Source organism: Acromyrmex echinatior, chromosome 1 (assembly GCF_024713525.1).
Source record: "Acromyrmex echinatior isolate Ae372 chromosome 1, ASM2471352v2, whole genome shotgun sequence".
Lineage (NCBI taxonomy): Eukaryota > Metazoa > Arthropoda > Insecta > Hymenoptera > Formicidae > Acromyrmex > Acromyrmex echinatior.
Genome location: NC_141852.1, coordinates 25,194,359 through 25,207,121, shown reverse-complemented (window position 1 = coordinate 25,207,121; position 12,763 = coordinate 25,194,359). Strand labels below are relative to the sequence as shown.

At 33.7% G+C, this 12,763-nt stretch overlaps 1 protein-coding gene across 5 annotated transcripts in view; it reads left to right on the top strand.

Moving 5' to 3' along the window:
* Nucleotides 1-12,763, top strand: part of Ca-alpha1D (Ca[2+]-channel protein alpha[[1]] subunit D) — a 71,239-nt gene that overhangs the window by 35,516 nt on the left and 22,960 nt on the right. For all 5 annotated transcript variants that reach the window (XM_087413988.1, XM_087413990.1, XM_011052894.2 and 2 more), the window contains exons 18-24: nucleotides 2,814-2,983; nucleotides 3,462-3,571; nucleotides 3,727-3,841; nucleotides 3,967-4,096; nucleotides 4,226-4,392; nucleotides 4,649-4,736; nucleotides 5,411-5,518. In XM_087413988.1, coding sequence (XP_087270114.1) covers nucleotides 2,814-2,983; nucleotides 3,462-3,571; nucleotides 3,727-3,841; nucleotides 3,967-4,096; nucleotides 4,226-4,392; nucleotides 4,649-4,736; nucleotides 5,411-5,518 — 888 coding nt within the window. The remainder of the gene's footprint in view (nucleotides 1-2,813; nucleotides 2,984-3,461; nucleotides 3,572-3,726; nucleotides 3,842-3,966; nucleotides 4,097-4,225; nucleotides 4,393-4,648; nucleotides 4,737-5,410; nucleotides 5,519-12,763) is intronic.

Below are 12,763 nucleotides of genomic sequence, written 5' to 3'. Positions count from 1 at the left end.
ATCATATTAAGAAAATTAACTTCTTCCTATTTTGTCAATGAAAGCTCGAGTTCTACATTAACAAAAATTTATTCTTTCAAAAACCTGTACTCAGCAATAGCAATTTTTGCTATTGTTTTTGTATAATAACGTTACACAATGTATCTTGGAATATTTTTCATACAGCACTTTATTTTCATTAAATGACACACTTTTCGATCCTTCCATTAAATTAATGAAGAAATATAATTATGCTGTCTCTCGAAAGACCTTGACACAAAAGAACATGAAAGCAGTAAATTTGAATACACGTCATCGTCTTTCTGTAAAAATTATAGGATCGTGTAACTTTTGAACGAGCCGTTTCTTCCGGATTTCCATAAACAATCAGGCTTCGCGCGCGACCGCATCATCTCTCACGAAGAGAAGCGCGTCTTTACGTCGCGTGCAAAGCATTTGCGAGGGTGGATATTACGATGCGCATTACAGATAATGCGAGCCCGCTCGAATAAATCTGAGGGTCGATGACGACAAGATGATGCCTATCCCGAATGCGAGTAAATGAACATCGCGTTTTTAACGCTCGTGCGTGTAAAGAGCGATAAAAAGAACTATTTTAATTTTCTTCCTTGATACGGTCAAGATTTTATCATGTGAAATTGATCGTTCTAATAATATTAATTCAGCTGCGAAACACACATAGTCTTTTCATAATAAGAGACGCTTCACATGTCTAAAATCAAACACATACAGTGTCCCAGAATCCTATTTATCTTTAATGATAACTTCATTAATTACGAACTCTAATTTTATCCTAAACTAAAATTGATCTAAATATTGACGCGGAACTAGTCAAATTAATATGAGTGTTATATATACGAAAACCAGAAAATTACTTGTGTAACGTCAGATTTCCTTCGTCGAATGTGCAGCTGTTGCAATTCACGAAGTTATGCGACGCAACGCAATTTTACTTGTAAGGTAGTTTAAAACCACAGTGGCAAAGTTCGAAAGCTGATTAATCATGCTTGTGGATTACAACCAAACAACATTATGGAAAAACTGTTGATTACACGACGAAAATTATGATCGCGCGAAGTTCTTTAATGTATGACGCACACTTCGCATTTATAATACAACGAATCATATATCTCACTGCATTACTAATAATTTCTTAGCAAGTTCTATTTTTTTCTAATTTGTACGTGTCAAGTATTCTTTTTTGATTGTTACACATAAAGAAATATGTAATTTCTCTCAATATTGTGTGATTCTTTTTAATGAATAAAATGGGATGATATGTGTGGAATTGATATTTGAATCGAGTACACAGATTGTGTTATTGTTTACCAACGGCACTTTTAAAAGTAATAAAAGAAGTTTGTAGTTTCGTTACAACGCGAGCTATACAATCAAATCATTGTAACAAAAAAGTTTATCGCTTACTCGCGCATCGAACTTTTTTTTACTGCCAATTCATATCGCATTGGTTTTTCGATTTTATAACACTGAAAGAAAAGATTGACTGAATATGGCGCATAGCATTTTTAATTGCAGTAGTCAATTTTTGGTTGCGTTAGCTTATTGAAATCCTATACTGGTATGCGGATAGGCTAACGCAACCAAAAATTGATTGTTGCAAAAAATTGAATTGACTGTTGCAGTCAATTAAAAATGCTATGCCATATGTTACCATCTAATTTGCTGCAGCAGCCAATTTTTTTTTTTTCAGTATAGAAAGTGACACTGAGGAATGTTTTCTCGGTGTTTAAATAATGGACAGGTTTTGCTTTACACAGAAACATTAACGAGATATATAATTAACTCGAGAATTTGCTCTACAATAACATCAATCAAATATTTGTGTGTGTATAGTAATATACTTCATGTTAATATTTGCGAATGAGTTATCAATTCGTAGGGAGAGTTTTAAATAATAATGACATTAATCGGTGAATAATTATACATTATTGCGAAAAATATTACTAAGGCCTCGGTGATCTAATGGTTTAGGACATTCGTACAGAATACAAGAGATCCGAGTTCAAATTCCGGCCGAGGTATTATTTTTCGCAATAAATTTATTAACAGTTTCAACATATTAAATCTTTATAATTAATGGTAGCATAAAATTATTAAAATTGCTTGCCAATTTATTTCGCGATTACTAGAGTAGTTTTAATTTATAAGTCCAGAAAAACAATTCGGCGCGCAATTCGAAAAGACTACAATATGGTATATATATGCAAGTACATATATAGTGTGTATTAGTAATTCAAGATTGAATTATTTAAATGCAGATCCAGTTTCGACTGTAACAGACATTTTAAAATTTCTAGTATTGATTGTGTTTCTTACATATGCGGTCTAAAAATAAAGATTCTTAACAATTATACATATTAGCTAGAGAATTTAATTAGTCCGAAAAATAAATATTTTATTTAGCATTATTTAACGTATGAATGTAATTCGTGTTCGTCACTAAATGCTTTAATTAGTCCCACAACTTTCTTTTTCTAACAGATAGACTCTATATTGTGCGTGAAATGTTTGGAATGCAGAGAAATTAAATCAATTACATCAATAAAATTATGATTAAGACTAAATTAAATTTCATTGGTTAAATCAAACATAAGGACTTAATTTTTATTATTTAAACACAATGTTCTATATATCTTATTACAATAAATATTATTCTATCTCGAGAGATTTTCTTCTGTGGGCATTGCATTTTACTATAGATACTTTGTATGAGATTATTGTTATTGATTGTGCAACCGACTTATCTTTGACCGAATCACTTGGCTAGATAACTACTCTCCTATATTCTACAGGAGAAAAATAAATCTCGCAGCGGTTCGCCGGCAAGGGACGAAGTCAGCGGCGAAGTTGGTGATGATGGTGGTGAGGGGACCGGTGGAGAAGACGAGGGCGCCGGCACAGATCTCGAACATGATCCTAACGAGACAATGGAGGACTATGAGGCTGCACTCGATACCGAAACGTAAGTTCTCTCATAACGCAGTGGAAGTTGTAATATAATGATGTGCGTTATTACATTAACGAGATTGGAGTACATTATTACATACCTCTCCTTATGCAATATTATTGTGATCCCAAAGGGGATTCGCAAGAGTCAATAACCACGGTTCAATTAAGGGCACGCAGTGATCGTAATTCGTTATTGCAATGTATTTTATTTTTCTTCAGACCGAATTCATTAGAGAACTTAGTGGTATTAATTAAATTGTTACTTGTCTTTATATATTATATATCAAGTACTAATTTCTCAAGATAGTTGAAGAACTTTTTATCTTCTTTTTTTCTGAGAGATATTGAAAAAGATGTAGTGTTCTTTATTTTAACAATTATTTTTCTATGTTCTGTAAATTTCTGAAGAATAAGCCGAATCCACTAAAAGATATCTATTTTGAAAAAGTAAATTTAAAATGTAATCTGTGTAATTATCACTAATTATGCAGGTCAGAGAAAAGTGAAGATATGAATACGCATAAAGTGCGACTCAACGTTGAGTCCGACGAAGAAATGGAAGAAGAGGAAGAAGAGGAAGACGAGCCAGAAGAAATGCAAGGTTAGTTAACCTCATTTTTCTGTGTTTCAGAAACTAATGATTGAAAACTGTACGACATTTTCAACCTCTCGATATTCCAATTACAAGACAGAAGCAAATAAAATAAAATTAAATAAAACAGTAAAGACTAAATAAGGGATTAATTACTTTTACAGGTGAGGAGCAGGAAGTGACAGCTAGACCGCGAAGAATGTCCGAGTACAATACGACCACCAAGAAGGAACCTATCCCGGCTGGTTCGGCATTCTTTATTTTTTCAAGCACTAATAGGTACAGAAACTTTTCGAACTTTGTTTTAGCCGCCAAGATAAAACATAAAGAATAATTTAATTAAATTTTCCCTATCTTTTCATTTACTAGAAGCCACTATATTACTTTTCAATCTCGTTTTACAGGTTTCGCGTGTTCTGCCATTGGTTCTGCAATCATAGTTATTTCAGCAACGTGATACTGATTTGCATTATGATTTCCTCTGCCATGTTGGCCGCCGAAGACCCACTGAGAACCTCGTCTGAGAGAAATCTGGTATCCGATTGCGCCGAAAGACAAATTGATTTCTTAGTTGTTAAAATATCTGTTTTATCAGAATTTTAACAAAACTATCGAAATAATTGTTTAATAGCTAACGAAACTGATGTATGCTTTATGTTACAGATATTGAACTACTTTGACTATTTCTTCACTGCTGTTTTCACGATCGAAATCTGCCTTAAAATGATCTCGTACGGCTTCATTATCCATGAAGGCGCGTTTTGTCGATCAGCTTTCAATCTGCTCGATCTTCTCGTCGTTTGCGCTTCTCTCGTTTCCATGACAGTCAAGTATGATCTTATTTTTTATATTAATATTCTGACATTATCTAATCTTGTATGAAAAAAGAATAAAGGTCTTTTACAACATTTTAATTAATTACAATTTTAATTGCGCAATTTTTCATTGTATAAAAAAAATCTGTAAATGGTGTCATTAGATTCAGAAGCAGAGTTTCGTTAAAAAAATGCCTATAAGATTATTTTTTGTTACCTCTAATTTTCTATTGACCAACTTAATATATCGTTATTTATTGTATACTTGCAGAGCTGGTGCATTTTCTTTCATCAAAGTACTCCGAGTGCTCCGTGTACTGAGGCCGCTACGTGCTATCAATCGCGCTAAGGGATTAAAGGTACTTCTTTCATTTGTCTCACCTATTTTTAAGTCCGCTAAAACCGCCCAATTCACAGCATACGCCCTATCGTAATAATAATGCCAGAGGCATAATATACCGTAATGTCCATAGCCAGCTAGATTAAAGAGTCGCTCTCGTTAGCCCGACGTTGAAGTATACGCGAAGTTGCAATTATTCATACAAATGGTGGAAGAGCGCCGTTAACGTCGGAAAAATCACATTAAAGGCGAAACGAGATATTTCGTCTTCGCTACATACATACTAAGAACTTTTGTTACGCGTGATAACCATCACTACGCGAAAATTTGTTTATCAAGGTCGACACAAATACATTATTTATCATTATTTCTCTTAGCTAATATAAAATTAATACAACGTTATTAAATCTACGTAAATTTCTCCGTACATTGCAAAAAGATAGATTTAAAAAACGTACTTTTAGTTGTAATTAAGAAATTCATTTTGATTCACCTCTTTAGAATATTAACAAAGTTTCCCAGATTCTGTTGGCTCTTCACGAAGAGACCACTTTCGCGATTTGAAAAAGCTACACGAATTTGGCGGCAATAAAATGCTAGTGTTAAAGTTCGCTACGAACGAATGCGACGCGTAATTTTCACCTCTTTATCACGAAGGGCGATTATATATTGTGATTAATATTGTGAACCCAGCACGTAGTACAGTGCGTCATCGTAGCGGTAAAGACTATCGGAAACATAGTCCTCGTCACCAGCCTCCTGCAGTTCGTGTTCGCCGTCATTGGCGTACAGCTCTTTAAGGTAGGATTATCGGGCCCCGATACCGACATGGCCCCGAGAAAACTCTCCTCCGAACCTCTTACAGTTATACACTAGAGTGGCAGTAATATATTACCAGTCGACCCCACAAACACCCTAAAAAACCCTCTTAAAATCTCAGCCTCAAATCCGCCTCTCTTTTTCTCTCTCTCTCTCTCTCTCTCTCTCTCTCTCTCTCTCTCTCTCTCTCTCTCTTTTTCTCTTTCTCTCTTTTTCAAAATCCGTTTTCAGCATTTGTTCATTCGTTTATCCATATATTTCTTAATGCAAGCAGCTAGAAATTTAATTCACCATCACCAAATTCATCACTACTACTACGACTACTGTCAACCTCAGTACGCCTTTGCTCGACATCTCGATAACTTCTTCGACGATTATTTCCGCCTTGTTGCAATAAACACGTAGTCGTAGAGATCGCGATTAATTTAAAAGTGATTAAAGTCATGAGAATCCTTGTCTAAGTGTTCTTGATGGAAAAACGCGGCTGGAAAAAGATTCCCCAATATTGTTTTTCCAGAAAACATTAATCAAGAATAACGGCACGTGTTTAAGCTTTCGCTTTATAATTTTATTAAATTTACTCATCATCAATAATTATATGTTTTCCATATCAAGTTCCTGCACCGCTCCTTGGATTTTGTAAATTTTCAATCACAAATTTTTCAAAACACGCGCACGAGATTTTAATCACCGTTTTGCGCACTCGATACACATGTGTGAATATGTTTATACTTTGAGTACGTTTTATCAATGATTATCGCAGAAGGCTTTCATAGAAAATCTATTTCGCTAATACGATATCGACATGGATTGCGTGAATGAAGCGGAGTGAAGTTGCGGAATTAACGAACGCATCATCCAATTAGGAGAACATCCATGTGTCAATCTCCGATATTGATTACGGTCGAAGCGCGCAGCGACACGTGGAAAATAATCGTCGAGAGGCGCGAGCATGAGGCGAATGTTGTTTTCTCTGACAGATGCACCTCTGGGTACCTCCCCTGTGAAATAAACTGTCTTTTGCGTGTAACTTACTCATAATTGGGTTACTTGTCTCGGCACTCTCCCCGAAGCCTCTCACTAGGATCATTGATTGTGTTCATTGTTCCTACTATATATATAAGATTTTTTTTATATCAGTGTCCCGTTTGTCGAAGGCCAACTTGCCTTTATTATCCATCAATCAATTTTACATCGACGTAGCTCATTTGGTATTCATACCAATCTTGGATGGATTAGAGCGTTTATTTTGCCATTATGTTCTTCTTTGGATAATATATTTATAAAAATCTAGATCGATGTTTGTTTGAAATTGTGTCTTAGAAAATATTTTAAATGCAATATAGCAGAGATAAAATCATTTTTTATTGATAGAAAGTGTTACGTATGCGATAAAATTTCTTTTGATGCATATATTTGTTATAATTTTGAATAATCAGTTTCATTGAATTTTATTTTGCTGTATCAAGTATACACAGCCCAAGGCCAGGCTAAGTACTTTAAAACTTTAGAAAAATGTACGAGTGAATTTTATTTAGAATTTACCTGACACGCTTCATCAAGTCAATCAAATTATTTACACATAATGTCGTGTTTATGTTTATAAATGTAATAAAAACAACATATTTTTCTCTTTTTCTCTTTTTTTCTCTCGGATTTGGTGTAAAAGCAGTTCTCTAGTGGCAATTCCATATATGTATTAATATTTAACAATGTTATGTAAAGATAATCTATTGTTTTTTTGTCTGTATAGCATGATAATCCTAAATCGTGATAAAATTTTTCAACATATATGCATGTTGTTGCAAATATTGAACAAAGATTTTAGAAATCATAGTACATTAAAAATTAAAAATGCTGATTCTGTTTATCGATAATTTTAGTGAGGAAAAATCGCTGTTATTATTTCGTGAAAAATAAAAGACAAGAAAAAAGACAAACAGAAAAGAAAGACAAATATCGTTTTCATCAAACTATTATCCATAAAAATGAAAACAATTCGAGAAATATTGCACTTTGTAACAATTGTCTAACATATGTAAATATACACAATTTTATTCGGAGTTACAAAAGAGAGCAGTTTTGTTATTTACACGCAATGGAGAGAGAATTTTTTGATACAAAATTTTCTTTGTCATTTTAATATCGACACACATACACAACACACACACACACACACACACACACACACACACACACACACACACTTGATTCGATATATATATGCTTACTGCTTTCAAACCGAATAATGTTCAATCCAGATATTCTGATAATCAACAATTATTTGTTTTAAAAATTATCCTGTGTTTTAAAAAGATAGTTACATGCGTAGTATAAAAATAATTGTAGCAGCAATAAGTAATTCGTATATAGTGTATAATTGACAAAAAAATCTGATATATCTAAGAATACAAGGATCAAATAAAACAATTAAAATTTTTGAATGAAGTAGATAATACGTCAACTTCATAATAGAAAAATTAATAATACAATCTTAATATTTTTTCAACAACTATAAACTAATTACTTATATATACTAATTACTTATATATATATTAATGCAATATATAATTATATTGATTATGACATTGAAAGATCACCATATTATTCCACTTAATTAATGATTTCAATACTCTCAATTACTTCATTTGTCCTTTTGTCATCACTTACCGTGATAAATCGTGCCACGCCGATGTAATTTAATATATAGTGGATGAGTGATCGGGGAGAAATGAGACGGTGGCTCAAAAGTAGATAGAGGAGTAGTCAAGTGTAAATAAAAAAAAAATGAGAAAAGCGGCTTTACGCAAGGCCTAACATGCCTTTGCTCTTTCGGCATTGGTTTTCATTTCTTCGTTTTTTACTGCTATCAGCTGAACACCTAACAATATACCTGTTTTATATATTACATATGTCTCTCTCTCTCTCTCTCTCTATCTCTCTCTCTTTCTCTCTCTCTTTCTTTCTTCTTTTTGCCATCACGAGATTTTTTGCTACTAGAAACTTGATAAATTACATCGCTGCTTAAACGACACGAAACAATCATACAACACATGCACAAATCCACACATATTCTCTCATATCAGACATAGATATCTGTAGTGAATAAAAAATATTCGACGTAATTTCCGGGAAATTCTTTCAAAGTGTTATATAAGATATTCTTTCATTCAGCTTAATTTCTCAATTTTCTTTAACTTTGGAAAAGAAACAATCCCGTAATATTTGTTTTAAAAAATTATTAATCTTAAATAAATAGTAAAATAAATAATGTAAATTTAATTTGCTTAATTATATATACACAAATATTTTTTTTTTATGTACTTTAAGAAATAAATCAGCACTCCGAAAATCACGATAAAATTAAATTAATAAAAACGCAAGGAAATTTAAATATATATCATCTCAATATATTCAAAACATTTTTTTTGCTCAGAAATATGCGTTTAATATACGTAAAAGGATATAAATTATTTAGATCTCTATAACGTAATAAACGCGAAAAAAATCTGTCTAAAAAATATATAGTTACTTTTATACATGATTGTCCAAGGTAATCCTTCAATGTATATCGGCTTTCCTACATATACGTACCAACTTCTAGAGATGAACACATACACACACTTACTTATGCGAAATATAAGCAGGCTTCCAAGAGTATACTAATTCCTTTGATCTTATATTTTTACACGCATACACTTACCTACCTACCAAAAAAGAAATTTCGAAAAAGACTCAGACTTCGTGATTTTAAGACTGGTAGTAGAGGATGTTTGAGAATTGCATGCTTGTGCCGGCTAAGCATTGCAGTGGTGTGCCGCTATATTAACCTGAGAGAGAAAGGTGGATGAGAAGAAGAAAAGGGCATTGTTTCCTCATAAGCTCCACTCGCCGTGGTGGGACTTTGCCCTCGGACAATCAAAAGGGGAAAAGATCACGAAAAGCGGTCCCTATACGCGCGCACAGACCCATAATTGCTGCAAAAGGAAGCACCACGGCAATTTCCTTTTCCGTTCGTTTTTTTAGGCTTCACTGATCCTGATTGTCCAATTTGATCTCGTGACTTTATTTCGTTTCCGACTGAACATAAAATGCTATATTGTTGTAAAACATTTCGCTATTAAGATAAAAAAATGCAGAATAATATTGCATAATCAATTATTATATATTTTCAAAATCATTATGACAGCTAAAACCAAATTTTTAGAAATCAAGAGTGAAATCAAAATTTCCGGATATTATATTATTAAATAGAACATTTGGCTGTTGTGCTTGATGAGGCAATCGAGGTCGATAAAAGTGAGAAATTCTGATAAAGTCGGATAAACTTGCTTATTAGAGCTCGATGACAGCGGCTAGACGAATCAATGTCGGTCAGATTAAATCAAGTGTTCAAATTTAATTATATATATAGCATTTATTTATATATATAGTGGAACTTCTGTGATCATTGTTCTATACTCGTGATTAATCCTTTATCGAATTTGCTCGCTTCTTCTTGCGAAGTTTTACAAGTATTAATTTTCTAACCAAAGCTTACGGAGCTTTTTAAACATTCGCGAACAAGAGTGCTGTGTAAGAGATATTAAAGTTCTCCGCTCGATAAAGGATACAATCTTTCACCATCAAACGGAATAATAAAAGAAAATAGAACAATAATGTTCTGAAACTGATCGAGAATATCGGAATGTGGAATTCGGCGCTTACTAGTAACACTTATAATAATGAAGAAAAATATAGAGTATGATAAAAATATAACATAGAAGATGGTAGAATAGTTGACATTCTAGGCTATCTTTATATATGTATATTAGCTTGTTCTAATTATTAAACTTAAGCGGAGACAAGTCGTTCAGCCCGACATTATATATCTATCTATCTATCTATCTACCTACCTATCTACATATATATATATATATACATATCTATATATCTCTCTATCTATCTCTATATCTATATACATACATATATTTCTCTCTCTCTCTCTCTCTCTCTCTCTCGCGCGCGCGCGCTCTATCTCTCTCTCTCTCTCTCTCCCTCTCTCTCTCTCTCTCTCTCTCTACATATATATATATATATATATATATAATATATTATATATCGCTCGTAGTTTCATGTGTATCGATCGCCCTACCATTACATATTCCCTTACACGTATACACATGTACATACACAGTATATGCGACGCAATATTGGGTGTCACAGAAGTAGCTAAGCGAGCTAGCGAGTTAATTCGCAAGTGCCTGGTTTCAATTCTCGTTCTCAACAGGGTGCGAAAAGGTGAAAATATGTCGTCCCTAAAGGCTGCGAGCACGATGCAGCAATTGTGCAGGCGTGAGAAAAGGCAATAAACGTTATAGTGCTAATGCCCGACGCATACTAGCCGAGTCTGAGGTGAAATGTTTACGATAGCTTCGCAGAGAATCGTGGTTTCTGCCAATATTGCGATGCGATTTTTATCGTGAGGATAGAATTCGAGTGATCTCGTTTTTTTTTCCGAAAATTACAAGTAGCATTTTCCTACCTCTAACTTTAATTGAAGTTATCTAACTTTAATTGAAGTTGTTGCAAAATGATGTTTCATATTGCAAGATATTTTTATAACAGACGAGAGAATTTACATAGTTATTTATATATAGCGTTATTAATCAATAAAATATGAATATATTATTGCATAATATTAGCATTATTGGATTTACTTCCTCGTCGAATTTCTCAGATCGCTTCAATTTTAACTTTCAATTTTCAAAGTATATACATTTGAAACGATAACGTTTACTAGCGGCAACTCTCATCGAGAAGCGATAATATCTCACGCGATCCACGAATGTAATCGAGTACGCTCTTGATCACGCGTGTAAAATCAATTTTCGAGGAAGCGCTGAGGTTTTCCCGCCCAAAAGTCCCATAGGTGCATTGCCGAGAAAAAACATCGAGCACTGATGGATGGGTTGGATGGATGGCGAGGGCTTAGTTAACGCGATGAGAACAAAAGTTAAAAAAAGAACCTAAGAAGTTAAAAGAAGATAAAAGAGAGAAATCGACAATCTCCGAGAAGAGAGAGCTCCGAGGAATCGAGAGGAAACAGAGAGAAGCTGCGCAATTTTCCAAGTGATCGATCAGTTGTAAATTGTCGCGCGTTATAAGAAATTCGTACAATAAAAGCAGGCACCACACACGAGAGAGGATAAATCGAGCTAACGAGGCTAAACGCTACGAGCAATTAAGGGCGCGAATAATTAAAGAGAATACAATATATAAACGAAAAAAAAATTTAAATCGTGGCGAGAACTTCCACCACCCAAATGGCCTCACAGATCCCTATCCGCCCCCTGCCATCAGCCCCTTAGAGTGATGATACCTGGCTACCCCAAATTAATGCTACTCTATTTTTTTTGTTTTCTCTTACTCTCTCACCACCCCACGTGTTCCCCGCTGTGCTCGCTCGCCCTGCTCGTCCGCAACCGAAAACGCTACGTGAAAAAGTACGTAGTGAAGTGTGTGATTGTCGCCATTAAAACGATCGGCAACATTATGTTGGTCACCTATCTCCTACAGTTCATGTTCGCTGTTATCGGGGTACAGCTGTTTAAGGTAAAGAGATCCAGCCATCCACTTAGAAAGCTTACTAAGCGAACGAGATTGCGTTACCACTTTCTCTCTGTCTCTCTATCTTTCTCTCTGCCTTCCTTTATTATCCTATTTTCTTTCTATCCTCCCACTCCTTGCACTTACGTTCACTTCCGTCACCCACGGCGACGGTAGTAAATTTCCGGCAGAGTATACGTATCTCGAACGACCGAATTTTGCTAAGCAAAATACGGAAAGTGACAGAAAATAGAGTAACAGATATCGCAAAACTTTAATTAATTATATAAGATAATATTCTTACTTTCGAATACAATTTTTTTATAATAGTGGATTATATTTAATCATTTTTTAAATAAATTTATCTGGGATGCTGTTAATTTTAATGTTGTATAATAAATTATATTAATGTAAAATCAGAGTTATTATGGCTTTACTTAATAAAATAAAAAAGAAACAAAGAAAGCGTTAAATAAGAATATAACTAAAAATAATGATAGAAAATTAGTTCTATCTGTCTACTCTGTAATTTGTAATATTGTGATTCCCAGCATTTTCCTTAATTTTTCTTTGGAATAGACTTAAACAAAAAAAGCTATTTTATAACATGACTTTTTTCTATCTTGATATTTTGAAGAT